We start from the raw sequence: 18,164 nt of genomic DNA, 5'->3' as shown, positions 1-18,164 counted from the left end.
AACTAAAGATGTCCACACCCTATTTCCTCCACCCCCAATCTCTGACCACACTGCCTCACTGGGCAAAAGGAATTTTGCAGATGTGATTAAGGTCAGGACCTTTGAGATGGTTCATCCAAGTGGGCCCAATCTAGTGAGAGACATCCTTAAAAGCAGAGAGCATTTCCTACTCGGTCAGAGACCTATGACCATAGGAAAACCATCAGGGAGAAGTCACATTTCTGGGTTCGAAGATGAAGGAAGAAGGCCACAGACTAAAGCATTGAGATTCTCCCCTAGAGCCTCCAGAAAACGAACAGAGCTCTGGCAACACCTTAGTTTTAGCTCAGCAAGACCAAGGGCAGACTTTTGACATATAAAAAAAACTGTCAGATAATTAATTTGTATCTTTTAAGCCACTAAGTGTGTAGTAATTTGTAATAGCAGCAGTGAAAAACTAACACACTGGAGAGATCTAAATTCAGGAAAACAAAGCAAGGTGTTTTCTTTCATTTGTTTGTTTTTGTTCATTTGTTTTAAGGCTACCTTGGGAGAAGAAAGAGACTTGAAAAACTTAAAGTCATGATCCACTTCAAAGGCTTTGGGAGGTGTACGTTTGAAAAGCAAAGACATTGAGCTCATTTTTTTCCATCTGCATAAAAAGATACAAGGAAAACTGTTCAGTGTGTACCCACATCTTTTATTCTCTGCCTATGAAACAAATACCTATTATGTCCTTCTTTCTTTGGGTCCCCAATTCTCTGGCTCCCATGGCACCAGTCCTAATGATGCTATCTCTGCACTTAGTAATCATTCTCTATCTGTTCACTGGAATACCTTTTGAGTGTTTACTGTGTGCGAAGCATTAAGCTAACAACTTGGGTGTATAAAGATGTACAAAACATGTTCTTAATCCTTAAAGAACTCACAGAGTTAGTGAAGGGGATGCATATTACCAAATTAGAATATACTATTGTGATACTAAGATAGATGGATGGTCAAAGCTCAGCAATTACCCAAGGGAGATCAATCAACTTTGCTTGGTGAACTTCAGCACATCTTGATGAGTCTTGACTCTACCACACCACCTCCCACATTTTGGCAAGACTTCTCCAGTGCTCTTGCTGGCTAGCCAAGGCAAGCCTTGAGCACCTCCATGGAGTTTTGGCCATCACCTGGAATGGTTGTTGATTTTTCTCAACTTGCTCCTGTCTTAATCCAAATTCTGTGTGACTTGTGACTCTTAGTCTCAATTCCTAGTCCTACCAGCTGTTGGACTAGATGATGGCACTGAGTCTCTCCAGCTTTGACTCACTTAGGATTTCCCTAAAATACTCTGATTCTTCCCACTTTGGACTCCTCTAGTCAGTTCCCCCAGTGCTGGTCTGCTCCATGTTGCCAGTCCAGGTTGGTCTGGTCCCCTGAGGTTATCCACCAGGCTTTGCTCATGTTGATCTCAAATCAGCACTTATCTCTTCCATTATGACAAAGATCTAACCACATCAAAACCAGGACTGAACATTACAAAAGCACAAAACACCTTCTGCCAACACTCCATTCCCTACTGGGAGCTATTCTCTTCCTCTAAGCCTTTAAGCAACACTCAGGTGTCCCTGAGGCACAAGCGAATCCATGAATAAAACTCTTATCCAACCATAGAGCTATCTGACTTCCTTACAAAGTAATCTATATGATTGTCACCTCATGTCTCCTATTTATTTCTCAAGCACCATCCTGTAATTTTAACCCATCACTCCATTGAAATTACCCTCTCCAGGGTCATCCCCTAAAACGATGACAAATCCAAGGTTTACTTTTCTCCTGTCCTATGTGACTTCACTGCTACCTTCTGCAAATGTGTCCTTGCTACCATTTTACTTAACAACTCTCTCCTCCCTTGACTGCCATCATACCATTTGCTTGTGTTTTTCTTTTCAACATCCAGACAGGCTTATTTCAATGCTTATTAAAGATCTCCACTTGGGTGTCCCACAAGCATCTAGACTTAAATCTGTCCAAAACCAAACTCACTATCCTTTTCTTCAGACCTTTTTTTTTCTCTTGTGTATTCTATCAGTATGGTTTCTGTAAAGTTTAAAATCCTTATGCTAGCCCATAACAAAAGCTCATTGTGATTTGGCCTCTATAAACTTTTCTTGCTCTATTTCCTACCATGTCTTCCCTACTTGCTCACTGGGCTCCAAGTCTTGACAAATTTGATGTATCATACAGTTTCATAATTTAGTGCTTTTACTTAAATAGGATTTAACTAAATAAAGAAAACCAAAATTATCTCTTTGGTCTTCTTTGTTTGGTTACATCCCATTTGCTTTTCTATGATTGTCTTCAGAATTAAATTTTCTTAGAAGTACTCATATACAGAATTGTAGCTTTTTGTTTACATGTTTCTCCCTTCTACTGGATTGCAACCTTATTGAAAAGCTTTTCACTTTGGAATTCTCCACATCCAGCACAGTGTCACAGTATCCTGAAAGTTTAATTCTTGTCTGCTCATCTAAAAAACAAAACAAAACAAAAAATACCAAAGGTCTTACTTTTGCCGGTCAAATACCAAAGGATATTCGTATTTTTGCTTCTTCTCTGTGAACTTGTTTTCTTCTTTTATTTCTACAGGATATTCATTAACATCACATGGCAGAATGAAATCACTTATTTGTGATAGTTCAAGCAGTCTTCGCTGTCCAAAATATCCACAATAATGACCACTGAAGGCATGCCAGAGCCTGAGGAGAGGCAAAGAAAGTGGAATTCAGTGGAAGTTATTCTGTTTATAAGATCATTTATATGGATTTTAACTGGTCCAAGAGGGATTTGAAGCTTGATTCTAGGACTCTTTCTATTAAATACATGAGACTAATCAGAGCATTGTCATGTTTTATTAGTTAATCATTTAGAATTCTATTCTACAACAATATTGGGAAGTATTGACTTGAATCTGTACTTCTAATACCTATTCACTAAAATCAGGAAACAAAGAACAGCTATTTCCCCAAATAGCCCTGCTCATTCAAGGTGATCAGAACCCATGTTGACCGACAGTATATTAGCTGAATTAGGCCTTTGAATGGGTTACATTTCAGCCGTCTACTTCTGTATCAGCATCAGTAGAATGTGTGGGAGGTGTTTCCTATGGATGCTTTTCCTATTACCAACATCCTCTCAACCTCCATCCATAACTCCTCTTATTATTGAAACACCATACTAATTTTTTGTCACTGAGTTCTGAAATAGGGTGCCAGAAGAAGCAGCTCTTTATCTGTATGCATTATTTCTCCATTGGTTCACTGCAGGAGATACCTCTAAGTAGTCTACCTGCTTTAAAGTACTACAGAATGTCGTTAGCAGGAGTATGTGCCCTGGTTATCAAGGAAAGATAAAACAGTATGTGGAAGATTTTTCTTTTATGTCTTGATTTCAACCTCAGAATAGCAAATGATGGAAGCAGTCATCATGACCCATAAGGAGGATGAGCTAAATGAACTAAAGAGTTAATTGCATAAAGTCCAAGTGGTTTCCTATGTCAAGGGGGCAGGTGTTGAGGAGAAGGCAGAGCAGAGGTATTCACTTAGCACTCCTTGCATCTGACAGCCTCCTAAGAATGTAGCATGAGCACTTTACATCCTTACATAGTGGACTTCCCCAACGCTGCATAAATGCTGTGGCTTTGCCAGAGTCTTTACCAAAGTGAAATGGACTAGCCCTTCCAGCATGGAAATTAGAGGGTCAGGTCTATCTTCAGGACAGCTCTCAACTCTGTTCTAGGACAGGACTGAAGCACTGTCTGCTCTCTTTGTTTAGTGGAATTCCCCCAGATGATTCTTCCTACCTCTCAGCCTGATTTACTGGGCCACAGATATGGATCTTCACCCCTTTGATCCTCTGTCCAAGAGCTAAGCCTTTATTACAGTTTTTCCTATTATAAAATCATAATCTTTCTGACAAGAAGGATTTAGAGTGTTAAAATTGCCTACTTCTTTAGAAAGTGGAAGCTAGCATTTGCAAAAGGACAGAGCTTAGTTATAAAGAGAACTGTATCTGAGATAGCTATTTATAGAAATACTTTTTCTGAACTGTGTAACTAGGGAGATCTTCCCTTGAAGGAATCATGGAGAAAGTAATTTCTCCATGCCAAGGGCAACTAGCCTGAGCAGAGAATGCTCATAACAACAGAAGTGTGTGCACATATGATGTGTGTGTGTGTGTGTGTGTGTGTGCTACCATGCCCAATTAGCACTTCTGCTAATAGGTAGCTGAAAATAAGCTAGAACAGAGACCCAAGGGACAGAGTCATGAAAAACATCTATAATAATGAAATGCCATGGCCTTAATTATTCCTATTAATAAAACAACAGATTCCCTTTCTGGTGGAGGAAGAGCTCTATTTCACCCCGGTGAGGTCCTCACCTCCATGGACTCACCTTTAACTCAACATTTCTAAAAGTTTACCTTCACCCCTCCACACTGAAAATATTTTCCTCTTTTAGTGTCTTCTCTCTTACTAAATGGTACAAATGTTCACTGAGTCGTATATGCCAGGAGGTATTCTTACCATCTATCGATAATCTCCCCTTTCAGTTTACGTCTCCTGGATCTTACCTCCTAGATAGTTCTCAGGTCCAAACTATTTACTTCCAGCACAGTTACCACTGCCCTAGTCCAGGCCACTGCATTCAGCACAGACTTCAAACAGTTTTCTCTTTGATGCTCTGATATCCACTCCCTACATGTTATTTTTTAAAAATGTAAATCAGATTATGTTAGTCCTTCACTTAAAATTTGGGGCTGTTTCTTTGAAAGTGAAAATCCAAACCAGCCTCAGGCTCACACAAGATCTTTTATGCAACGTGAAATATTCCTTCCTTTTTTAAATTCACTGTTTAAACTTACCATACACTGTGAAGTCTCTTTGCCTCTCTCAATCTTACATGACTTTATTCTCCCAGGAGGATTATTCATTATCATGATTTTGAGACATTTTAACATGCAGCAATTTGTCTCAAAGAATGTCATGACATTTCCTTACTTTTTGTATACATATGCATTCAGCATTTTGTATCCTTAGCATTATCCAAGCAATTAAAATAAGTAGGCTTTGCAAAATCAATCACATTGTCCATGAAAACATTACCTTGTCTTCACTTTTCTTAGTATTAAGTTGCACTTTGCTATGACTTTGTGACTTCTGATCTTGTGTCTCCTGTGGCCTTCCTTGGGTTTGGGTATATCTCTCTGAGATAATCATCTTGCTTAATTTTTTGAAATGAGTCCACAAAAAAACACTTCTATTAAAGTATTTGTTATACTTCTAACATGGGTGAGCAGGGCATCTCATCTCCTTGGGCAAGGAAAAGAATTCCAAACCAGTGGCCATCTTTTCAAATTCTTTGTGTGTGCTACCTTTTGTTTATGTATATATTTTAATTACCCAATCAAGAGTGTATTTAGGGTACATAAACAAACTTAACTTAAAAATTTTACTTCTCATGCTCAAAACCCTAAATTCACAATATGAAGGTCCATACCTTACTGAGCCATCAATGGAGGCAGTGAGCACCACTTGTTTGTCTTCTATATAGATTACTTGAATAATTTCTAAAGAATGAGCACGCCAGGCAAGCAGTTGCTTCAGTTTCTAGAAAGCAACAAGAAAGTGTATCCCGTGGAATAAGTATATGCTGATCAAAATCCAATCTTGAGCAAAACCATTAACCATCAATGAGCCAAGCTTATGAGTGAATGGTGTGGACATCTGCGTAAGATGAAGTCCCTCTCCCTGTGACCTCTGCTTCTCCAACCCAAACTTCATTTTTAGGTGTTTGCTAATCTGCACACATCCTTTGGAGAGGAAAGATCTTATGTCTTTAGCAATTTCTTATTTAAGTGAGGATTAACAATGAGGATTACAAGATGAGCAGATGAAAGAAAAGGGAAGGGCTGTAGGGGAGGTCAAGGCAGAGTGGAATCAGGAGCAGGAGGAAGCAGAGATGAAAGGTGAGGACCAAAAAAGAGGCTGGGAAAACCTTCTGGTTTTCAAATTTTATCTAGAGATAGCCCTGGGTATTTTGTTCTCTTTTTTTCGTGTGGCAGTGATGGTAGTGGGGTTATATATGATAACTATATGCCACAAGGAACTGACAAAAGGAACCTGCCTAGCTCATTCTCTTTGAAAGGCATCAGGATGCTTGATTGGTATGTTCTTTCAAGATGTGCTTTATTCTCAAGTTTCCAGCCCTTAAACAGGAACTAGAGTTGTCCTGTCTAGTGAACTAGAGTTGTCCACTGGGAAGCTGACTCTGCAGCAACTTTCCCTTAGAGCATGTTCACTCTCCATCTCTGATTAACACTGACCAAGCACTACGTCTTCCTGGGTCATCTACCTAGAGCATTTGTATGGCTAGAATTCTGGCAGCTTGGAGTTATCCTATGAGTCTTCTATTCATTTAGACTCTAAAAAAGGTCAGACACAATTCATCCTAAATTTTTTGGCCTTCTGACTCTGTTCCCTCTAGTTCTTAGAAAACCAGGGTGAAATCTGCATTCTCCTATTTCTTATTGTCTCATAGCTAGTCAAGAATATTATCCAAGGGTTCTTTCTCTGCCTTGGGATGGGATTCTCTAAGGCAGGGGTTTCCCTATCATGGGCCATATCTATAGTAAGAAATACACTTCATGATCCAATAAACAGATATAATACCTACACATGCATCCTGAACAAGTTTCAGTATCCTTCACAAAAGGATACTTAACTTTATTCTCTATGCAATGCACACTGGTATTGCCTATTATATTCTATTGCATTTCATTCCACTCCATTTGCTTTTTTCAATGAAAATATGGTCACCACTCACTAAACTGATTTTATAACCCACAAGATGGTTATAGCCTATATTTAGAAAAACATTGCTCTAAGACTTTTTTCCTTGTAGTCATGGGTATACTATCACACGTATGATTTCTCTTTCCATGGACATGTTTTGACTATCCTATCTCTTAGAATACCTATACTATATGGAGCATTTTTTTAATGGTAATGTTGCAAAAAAAAAAAAAAAACAACCGAGATTAGCATCTGATGTATAGACTGACTTAATAGGTTTTCACTATAGTTATAATCTATAACTAAACCTGGTTTAATTCATGGTATGTGTCAGTGTAAAAATAGGCATCTTATAATCAGATTCTGTTGTATATTTATAAATAGGCAGCCATGTACAAAGCAGAAATATAAATTGTCCAAATACAAAAAAGGTTGAAATGAGATTGAATATGGAAGAACTTCAAATAAGTTTATTAAAGTCTTTGCTTTTAAATTGGTAAAAATGCTATAAGTCTAATTTAATATTATTTTATAACTTTGTTTTTAAGGTTTTCTCTAAATGTAAATGTCTTGTTTGTCAGTTTTTGGAAACCCCACTTACAAAACTAGGCTTTGGGTCATATTTCTATGTCTTAAAATTAGTAATAGAATATGATAATTATCACAATTCAGAGAAAACATAACTTTCTACCTCTAAATGTTTCAAGTATGTTATTTGCTTTTATTCCTCTCACAACATGCCTTGATTATAGGCCACTTATAGCTGTTGATAAGTGAAACTTTGTTCCTCGTGAGTTTGAACGTTGTTTTCTATTTGATGACAGTGATGGTTCTATATAGAAGGAGTGCTGTGTTTGGGGATAAGAAGCCTGTTCTGGCCCAAGCTGAGTCACTAACTGTTTGCATGATCCTAGGCAAGCCAGTCTCTGATTTTCCTTTGACAAAGTGGAGATAATCATACTAAAACTAAACATCTGAACATTATAAAACTCTAACTGGTTCTTGGAAACAGAAAATTCTGTGGATCAAATGAAATAGTGTTTGAAGCAGTAACCATTCTGTGACACTCTGTGAGGAATCCAATCCTAATCTATGTAAACATATGTTACTACCTATGATCCAAAAACAAAAAAAATTACTACTTATTTGCCTTTTGGATTTGAAATATGAATTTAAAAGGAAATAAACCTAGGGTAAAATAGTGCTTCCTTGCTGCAACCCTTAATTAGTGTTGAGTCTTTATAATATATGTAGCTATATTTGTATATCCAGATTCATGCAAAAAGTGCATGTTTAAATGGTTATGAATAAAATTGGTGACATTTACATTGCATTAACACTAAAAAGAGCATAAAGTATGTTTGAATTACAAGGAGGATTTAGACTAGTAAGAAGGAGTTTCTTTTTAATTGAAGTATATTTGACATACCATGTTATGTTAGTTTCAAGTGTACAATATACTGATTTAACAACTCCATACATTACACAATGCTCACCATGATAAGCATAGCTACCATCTGTCACAACACAAAGTTATTACAGTGTTGTTGACTATATTCCCTAGGTTGTACTTTTTATCCCCTTGGCTTATACATAGTGGCTGGGCACTAGATTAGACTTGTAAAGAAAAGTTATAGAATTTTCTTTGTGAAGATATAGAAGCTATCTAAACTTGGAGGACTAGATTATGTGTGAATTCTTTGAAGCTCTGGGTTTCTACATAGATTCTCTCAAATATGTGGAAACATGAAAGACGCTATAAAGCAGCCCAGTGGCTGGCTCCCTCACTCCCTCACTCATCCTCTTTGTTCACCAGTAAACCATTGTTATTTGGCATATAGCTTGTTTCTCCTTTCTTAACATGTAATGTTATACTGGTTTCATGTGTGCAAATTAATGATTCAACAATTCTATACATTTCTTAGTGCCCTGAGATTCTTTTAAGATTCAATAGTATCATATATGACTCCAGAGTAGGGAGTCTTGTCTTATTCTATTTCTAGCACAGAGAAATGATCAATTAATACATGCTGGTTCATGAATTAAACTAAAACTAAAGTTCTTACCTTTTCGTTGTGAGGTGGATCTAGGAAGGAACTGATACTGAAAAGGATAACATGTCCTTCTGTATAAAATGCAAGCATTGGAATCTTTAGTTAGATATCCTATTGTCCAAGCAGATACTACCCAGACCACCAAATTAATTTGACTTAGGCACTTTTAACAGTAAATAAAATAGAATCTGAAAAACCAGAAATGTAAGAAAAAATTCATATCAATTTTTATATATAAGAATTCTGTTTTGTTGAGTATACATAGCAACTTCATCATGACTTATTGTTGCCATGGATACTCAAAGTCAAAGTTCTTCTAGATGTCAGGGTAGATGAAACATAAATAGAAATGAAAACATCACTAACAAATGGACTCCAAACCGCTACAGAAATAATCATCCTACATTCCAAATGATAGTTACAAAGCTAGATTTAAAAATGCAACAGGGACTATATCTAGGCATATTCAAAATGCAGAAAGAAAAAAAAACAATCTTGAAAGAAACCAGAGGGAAAAATTACCTTATCTGTAAAGGAACAACACAAGAATTATATCTAACTTCTCAGAAACTGTGCAAGCAAGAAGACGGTGGAATGAAATATTTAAGTGTTGAGAGAAAAACCATCCACCTAGGATTCTGTACCTTGTGAAAGTGTCTTTTGAAAATGAAGGAGAAATACAGACTTTCCCAAACAAAACTTGAGAGAATTTGTTGCTAGTAGACCTGCCTTTCAATAAATATTAAAAGAAGTTCTTGGGGTGCCTGGGTGCCTCAGTTGGTTAAGAGTCTGCCTTTGGCTCAGGTCAAGATCCCAGGGTCCTAGTTTGAGTCCTGCATTGAGCCCCATATAAAGTTCCCTGCTCAGTGGGGAGTCTGCCTCTCCCTCTCCCTCTGCATCCCCGAATCATGTGCATGCTAGCTCTCTCTCTTTCTTACACATGTGTTATCTCAAATAAATAAAATCTTTTTAAAAAGAGAAATATCAGAAGAAGTTATTAAAAGAGAAGGAAAATTATATAGGTAAGAAATTCAGATTTATATAAAGAGAGGAAGAGCATAATAGAAAGAATAAGTGAAGATAAAGTAAAAACAGCAGTTTATCTGAAGCAATAATAGCAATAATATATTTGATTATTGTAACTTATGGATATTTGAAATGAATGACAGCTATGACACAAGGGATGGGAGGTAGAAATTAGGAATACTTTGTTATTATAAGGTGCTTGTAGTATCACTGAGGTGGTGTAGTGTTTGAAAGTTGACATGAATTAGTTGTAAATGTGTATTTCAAACTCTAGAGAAAACACTCAAAAATTTTTAAAAAGATGTATAATTGATATGCTAAGAAAAGATATGCTAAGAGAAAGTGGGATGATACAAAATGTTCACTTAAAACCACCAAGGCAGAAAAAGTGAAAGACAAAGCTAAGAACAAGGGTAACAGAAAATAGTAAGAAATATGGTAGGCATTAATCGAACTATATCAATAATCACTTTATGTCAACAATCTAAGTAAAACCACTTAGATTGACATCGTCAGAATGAATTAAAAAACAATACCCAATTATATGTTGCCTACAAGAAATCCACTTTATATGTGAGGACACGTATAGATTAAAAGCAAAGGGATAGAGAAAGATTTACCATGTTAATGTTATCCAAAAGAAAGTAAGACCAGCTATGCTTCAAACAGAGAAGACTTCAGAGTAAGAGAAATTATTAGGGATGACTAGGGGCATTGCATCACAATAAAGAGGTTAATTCTCCAAGAAGACAATGATCCTTAACATTACATGCCTAACATCAGGGCATCCCGGGTGGCTCAGCAGTTTAGCGCTGCCTTCAGCCCAGGGCCTGATCCTGGAGTCCCACATCGGGCTCCCTGCATGGAGCCTACTTCTCCCTCTGCCTGTGTCTCTGCCTCTCTCTCTCTCTCTCTGTGTCTCTCATGAATAAATAAATAAAATCTTTAAAAAAAAGAAACAAACATTACATGCCTAACATTACAGCGTCAAGGTATGTGGGATGAAAACTGACAGAACTCCAAGAAAAAATAGATAATGTACCTTTATAGTTGGAAACTTCAGCACCCTTCTATGAAAAATGGACAGATCCAGCAAGCAGAAAATCAGTAAGAACATAATTGAACTCAAAAACACCACCAGTCAACTAGATATAATTGATATCTATAGACCACTGCATCCAAAAACAGCAAAACATTCATTAATCTCAAGCTCTCATGGAACATTCACCAAGATAGACCACATTCTAGGCAATAAACTATACCTTAACAAATTTGAAATAATAGAAATCATACAGTGAGGGCCCTCAAACTACAATGGGATGAATTGGAAATCAGTAAGAGAAAGAAAGAAGGTAAATCCCAGAATAAGTAGAGATGAAGCAACATACTTCTAAATAATAGATCATAGGAAAAAATCTCAAGAGAAATCTCTAAATATTTTGAACTGAATAAAAATGAAAATATGACATTAAAATTTGAGGGAAGCAGCAGAAGCACTGCTTACAGGGCACATGTTAGAAAAAAAGAAAGGTCTATAATCTAAACTTCCAGGTTAAGACTAGGTAAAAAAGAGCAAATTAATCCAAATCATCTTAAACAGAAACCATTAGGTCAAAATGGGTTTAATGATGATTTCAGCACATATTTAAGGAAGAAATCTTAACAATTCTCAACAAACTCTTTCAGAATATAGAAGAGAAAGGGAATGCTTCCTGACTTAGACAATGAGGCCAGAACACTCTACTACCAAGACCAGACCAAGTTATTATATGAAAATTATAAACCAATAGCTCTTATGAGCATAGATGCAAAAGCTCCCAACAAAATGCTAGCAAATTGAATCCAAGAGGTATTAAAAAAATTATACACTATAAGGCTGACTGGGTGGCTCAGTCAATTAAGCATCAGGTTATGATCCTGGGATCGAGTCCTGAGTTGGGGCTTTGCACTGAGCATGGAGCCTGCTTGAGATTCTCTCTCTCTCCCTCTGCTCCACACCCCTTCCCCCACTTGCTCTCTCTCTCTCTCCAAAAAAAAAAAAAAGGAATTATACACTATGGCCAACATCTAAAAATTAACTAATGTAATTCATCACACCAATAAACTAAAGAAGAAAAATCACATGATCACATCAATAGATGCAGGAAAAGCAGTTAATAAAATTCAACACTAATTTATGATTAAAAACTCCCAGTTTAGATACAAACCTTACACATTCCCCCCCCCACACACACACAAACCAGCTCAAAACAACTCTAAGTGTAACCTGCAAAATCATACAACTAGAAGAAAACTCTAAATGACCTTAGATTTGGCAATGACTTCTCAGATACAATACCACAGTCAAAATACATGAAGAAAACCATTGATAAACTGGACTTACTTAAAATTGAAAACTTTCAGGGGCACTTGGGTGGCTCATTGGGTTAAGCATCTGACTCGTGATTTTGGCTCAGGTCATGTTCTCAGGGTCCTGGGATCAAACCCCTCATCAGTCTCCTCGCTTTCCCTGGAGTCTGCTGGAGATTCTCTCTCTCTCTCTCTCTCTCTCTCTCTCTCTCTCTCTCTGTCTTCCCTTCCCACCCCCTCCCCCAACTCTCATGGCTTCTCTCAATAAAAAAAAAAAAAAACTTTAAAAAAATTTGAAAGTTCTGCTCTGCAAAAGACACTGTCAAGAGAACTGGAAGACAAGCCACAGCCTGGGAGAAAACATTTGTGAAAGGCATATCTGATAAAGTACTCTTACCTTAAATATACCCAGAAATCTTAAAAGTCAACAATAAGAAAATAAACAACCTGATTTTAAAAGTGGGCAAAAGATCAGAAAAGATAACCCACCAGGAAAATATACATATGTCAAAAAGTATATGAAAAGATATTCCACATTATATGTCATTAAAGAAGTGCAAGTTAAAACTACAAGGAGATACCATTACAAGCCTTTTAAAATGGCCCACATCCAACACATCAAGAATACCAAATGCTGATGAGGATGTGGAGCAATAGGAACTCTCATTCATTACTGGTGGGAATGCCAAGTGGCACAGCTGTTTCAGAAGACAGTTTGGAAGTTTCTCACAGAAATAAACATATTCTTACTAAATGATTCAGCATTGTGCCCCTTGGTGTTTACCCAAAGGCACTGAAAACTTTTTTCCACAGAAACACACACACACACACACACACACAGATGTTTCTAGCAGCTTTATTTATTACTTCCAAAACTTAGAAGCAACCAAGATGTCCTTCAGTAGGTGAATGGATAAATAAACTGTGGTACATCCAGACAATGGCCTCTTATTCAGTGCTAAAAAGAAATGAGATATCAAGCCATAAAGAGACATGGATGAAACTTAAATAAGTACCTCTAAGAAAGAAGTCTTAAAAGGCTAGATACCGTATGATTTCCAATATGATATTCTATAACAAGCAAAACTGGGGAGACAATAAAAAGATCAATGTATGCCAGAAGTTAGGAGGAGGAAGGGAAGAATAGTCAGGACACAGGGGATTTTTATTGAAACTATTCTATATGGTATGACAATGGTGGATGTACATCATCAGACATTTGGCAAAACCCATAGAATACACAACTCCAAGGGTGAACCCTAGTGTGAACTACGCACTTTGGATGATAATGATGTGTCACTGTAGATTCATCAGTTGTAACAAACGTACCACTCTAGGATATCAGAAGTGAGGGGAGGCCAGGGGCACTGCGATGGTGCAGTCAATTGAGCTCCCAGCTCTTGGTTTTGGCTCAGGTCTGATCTCAGGGTGGTGAGATTGAGCTCCCCTGTACGGCTCTGCACTCAGTAGGGATTCTGCTTGGAACATTCTTTCCCTCTCCCTCTGTCCCTCCCCTCACATCTGCTCTCCTCTCTCTCTCTCTCTCTCTCTCTCTCTCTCAAATAAATAAAATCTTTCAAAAAAAAAAAAACCCAAAAAACAAAAAAGAGAATTCTGTTACATGAAAGGACAACTGTATGAGTTATAGCAATCAATATAAAAGTCCCTTAGTGAGAACAAATAATCCTTTCTAATTAATGCCATTACTCCCTTTACTAATGAAGATTACTGAAACATAACTCTTTCAAGATTAAAAATAAAAACTTTACATTCTTCCCAATATGTTAGATGAGGGAATAGGTATTCCTGTAACCCCATTTAAAGGTGGAAAAAATAGCATGTCTTGCTTTAAATAAGGAGCTAGGAATGGAATATGTTCTCATGACATTCATTCATTGTTCTATTTATTCAGCAAGCTATTCATAACACTCTCTCATGCTTAAGCATCCTTCTCATTCTTTTGTCTCAATAAATGTCATGTATTGTCCTGCATCTATCTTTATGTCATGTAGGTTGTGGGGCTACTTGTGGCTGACTACCTGAGTGTGACTTACCCACATTGCCAGTCAGAAGTATCCTGGTACACGAATCAGTATACAGCGACGTCAGAGAAATGGCTGAATGTTTTGTGAAAGGCAGCATATTTTTCAGTAGTTTTCCCTGAATAGAGAATTATAATAAATCCTATAAAATACTAATTTTGGAGTTCAACTTTATAAATATTCCATCTAAGAATTATCTCTGCTCCTGGAACATGATTCTCTTCTTTGTAATACAAACAAATTGAACCTATCTGTAGGGACTTATTTCCTTGAAATTAAATATTCATAAAGATGTAGCAACTATTAATTAAGAGCAACTAGACTCATTATTATAGACCATTGCTGTACTTGGGGATTGTTTGTGCACTTCCCACGACCGCTTCTGTGAACTTCCTCAGACCTCTTTTCGAGGTGCATGTTCTCCTTCTAAACAAACATTCTTTTCAGGTTTAAGTGTACTTCACTTGTTTCAAACAGTAATGTTATTGCATTTGCCTTTTCAGAAATATCTGCTGAATATTGGTGCAAAATAAGGAGATTGTAAGAGATTCAAATTCAGCAGATTGTTTTAGTGCTTAGGAAAAGTCAGCACCAGGAAGGTCTATCATAGGCACTGCCTTGCTTAGAGAATAAACATCCATGCTTCAGAAGAAATAATTTGCGTCTGCTGCTCATTTCCTGAGATTTACTTGAATACAATCTTTCTTCTATTTCTCTCTTTTACTTAGACACTGCTCCAATACCAAGATACACTCAGGGAAAGTTGTTAATAGTTCACATTTTCAAACCAAGAGTTCCCCACTGATAAGCTAAGAGCTACTGATAAACTTGGAAATTTTTTTTAAATTTTATTTATTTATTCATGATAGTCAGACAGAGAGAGAGAGAGAGGCAGAGACACAGGCAGAGGGAGAAGCAGGCTCCATGCACTGGGAGCCCGATGTGGGATTCGATCCCGGGTCTCCAGGATCGCGCCCTGGGCCAAAGGTAGGCGCCAAACCACTGCGCCACCCAGGGATCCCTAAACTTGGAAATTTTATCCAGTTCTGTGATCTTGGGTCTCACTATCTGCCATATGAAATTGTTGTTCTTTCCTGGATTTCCCATTTGCCTCTTTCAACGATTTCATTGTCACCAGGTCTACTCAAGATTCTTTCTTCCATCATGTCTGTTTTCCCAATTTTAAACTCCACCACCCTCTGCTCCATGTCATTTAAATTTTTCTGGTTATTTTTTCATTGTAAAATGTTTAAGGACACAGAATACAATGTAATAGCTTCTTCCAATACTTTGGATAAATAAAAATTTATAGATAGTCAATATTTGAGTGTTCTTATATTCTTTACTATAGTACATCATTAATATCCTCTAATGTTATTTACATATCCAGTGAAATATTTAGTGGCATATAATCATAGCTCAATATAAAGAAAGGAAAGATTAGGGGTACCTGGCTAGCTCAGTCCACAGAGCATGTGACTCCTGATCTTGGGGTTATAAGTTTGAACCCCATGTTGGATATAAAGATTACTTAAAAATAAAATCTTTAAAAAGAAAGGAAAAGAAAAGAAAGATTTAAAATAGTTAACTTAGTGGTTTTGACCTCTTGAGTTACAAAATGGTCTATTGTAAAGTTTGAGTAGCACTTTCAGGGAGCAGGCTGCAAAGCCAGCAATTTGTCTACAAGGTTGAAAAATACTAGAATTGGATGCTTTCTGGAACCTTAGAAGGCTAGGATTCATTCAGTAAGACTTTTTATCTTTCTCATTCTCTGCTACTCCAGGTAAACAATAGGCCCCATCACCTCCATAGTCCACAAGCGAAGATGTCCATCCTCATGAGCAGTAACAATGATAGGGGGCTGAGCATCAATTAGATTGGTGCCTCCAGGATGTTTTTCGTCTACTGGCTGTTGCTTTTCTGCTCTGACATCAGTTTTCTCACCTAAGGAAAAGTTAATGAGCTACTATGTTTACAATACTTGGAATTCCAAATTTTATAGAACATAAAAGAGGAAGCAGGTAGGAAAATAGCAAAACAACACATTCTTTTCCCTAGAACATGTTTTTCAACCCCAGAGAACTTCACTTGGGGCACAGAACAAAAAGGAATTAACAAATAGAATCTTGGCTCACTGGAGAATCTAAGAAGTTTATTTTTTATCCTATTACAAAAGCCTCTGCCCTGTACACAACAGCCAAAACTCAGTATACGTCCCGTGTAAATCTTACATATCCAAAATGGCTTATGAAGCCAGAGTAAATTTTAGGAAAATGGGTTGAAGACTAAGAAGCTCAGTAATGCATTGGATTTTTAAAAATCTAGAATTAGCACTTAAAAAGACATGATCATAATGGAAATTCTGCCTCTTAGACTACAGAATCTTATATCACCTCAACATTTAGTCACAAAAAGAATATACTGTGGGGTGCCTAGGTGGTTGAGTAGCTTAAGCGTTTAACTCTTGATTTTGGCTTATGTCATGACCTTGGGGTCCTGGGATTGAGCCCCACATTGGGCTCTGTGCTCAGCACGGAGTCTGCTTGTTCCTCTCCCTCTGCTCCTCCCCCAACTTGTGCTCTCTCTCTAAAATAAATAAATAAAATCAATTTAAAAATAGAATATATTGTATATTCACTAAGAATATTCTATAACCAAAACTCCCTATTGCAAAGGAATTGTTACAAGCAAAAGAGGTAATTTCGTACTGACCTTTAATTTCACAGTCATGTATGCTCTGTTTGCTTCCCTGAATTAGGGGAGAAAAAGAGAAAGTATTTCTATGACATTGTAAGGAAATGAGATATACTGGATGAGTGAATTTACATTTCTTTTTTTTAATTTTAAAAAATTGGAGTACAGTTGACACACTGTTACATTGTTACATTAGTTTTAGATAAATAACATGGCAACCAGACAAACCTTTACGTTATGCTATGCTCACCATAAGTGTAGCTCCCATCTGTCACCACGCAACGCCATTCCAATACCATTTGACTGTATTTTGTAGGTTGTGTCTTTTCTTCTCGTGACTTATTCATTCCACAACTGGAAGCCTGTACCTCCCATTTCCCTTCACCCATTTTTGTCCATTCCCCCACCTCTCCCTCCCCTTTGACAAGTATCAGTTTGTTCTCTGTTAAATTTACACTTCAAAGCAATAATTTTAAAACTATTTTTGAATTAATTCTTCTGAAAAATGTATTGCAGAGATTGTCATGTCACAAATAGGGGGTATCTGTAACAACATGCTAGTGGCTCAGGTAGAGTATAATAATGAGAGTGATTACATGTGTAATGCATGCCATATTCTTGGTGTACATGATCTCAAATTCTACTAGCAGCTTAGCAAGTTAGGCTTTATTATTCCCTTTTTACTGATGAAGAGTCAAAAACTCAGGAATTAGGTGAAATCTCTAAATCTAGTGAGAAAATAAACAGAGCACTTGGATTGAAGTACAAGTCTGTCTGACACTTACAACGCTGTAAGTTTATTCTTTTCACCATACTAGTAGTCCTAAAATAATTTTTGCAGTAAAAAGCTTCCTTTAAACAAAATCCTACCAGAGTTCTAATGTGTAAAATCTATAAAACTGGGACTGAAAACAGTTTGAAAACCAGTGTGTTACATTGTGTGTTATCTCTTCCTCCTGTGAAATGTGTGTAATACTTTTTAGCAAAAAAGATTGCCTAGAATTGCTTTATTATTTCAGAAATGTGAAAATAGCCTATGTAATTTATTTTATTTATGAGTGTGTATCAATATGAAAGCCTTAAAAATATAGGAAATAAAGGATGAACACAGTTTAGACATTGCTTTTTAGGAAGTTTTTACATGCACACGTCCACACAGAATTTTTCGACCTTGACCTTCTA

General features: G+C 36.9%; 1 protein-coding gene across 1 annotated transcript in view; it reads right to left on the bottom strand.

The window, feature by feature from the left end:
* WDR64 (WD repeat domain 64) overlaps window positions 1-18,164 on the bottom strand; it is a 134,405-nt gene that overhangs the window by 7,206 nt on the left and 109,035 nt on the right. Inside the window, exons 19-25 of the mRNA XM_055324510.1 lie at window positions 17,001-17,037; window positions 16,093-16,232; window positions 14,301-14,406; window positions 8,884-8,942; window positions 5,523-5,632; window positions 2,535-2,723; window positions 526-631 (exon numbers count right to left, since the gene is read on the bottom strand). Coding sequence (XP_055180485.1) covers window positions 526-631; window positions 2,535-2,723; window positions 5,523-5,632; window positions 8,884-8,942; window positions 14,301-14,406; window positions 16,093-16,232; window positions 17,001-17,037 — 747 coding nt within the window. The remainder of the gene's footprint in view (window positions 1-525; window positions 632-2,534; window positions 2,724-5,522; window positions 5,633-8,883; window positions 8,943-14,300; window positions 14,407-16,092; window positions 16,233-17,000; window positions 17,038-18,164) is intronic.

Source organism: Nyctereutes procyonoides, unplaced genomic scaffold (genome assembly GCF_905146905.1).
Source record: "Nyctereutes procyonoides isolate TBG_1078 unplaced genomic scaffold, NYPRO_anot_genome, whole genome shotgun sequence".
Lineage (NCBI taxonomy): Eukaryota > Metazoa > Chordata > Mammalia > Carnivora > Canidae > Nyctereutes > Nyctereutes procyonoides.
The sequence above is the reverse complement of the archived record's forward strand: the minus strand, read 5'-3'. Positions and strand labels throughout refer to the sequence as shown.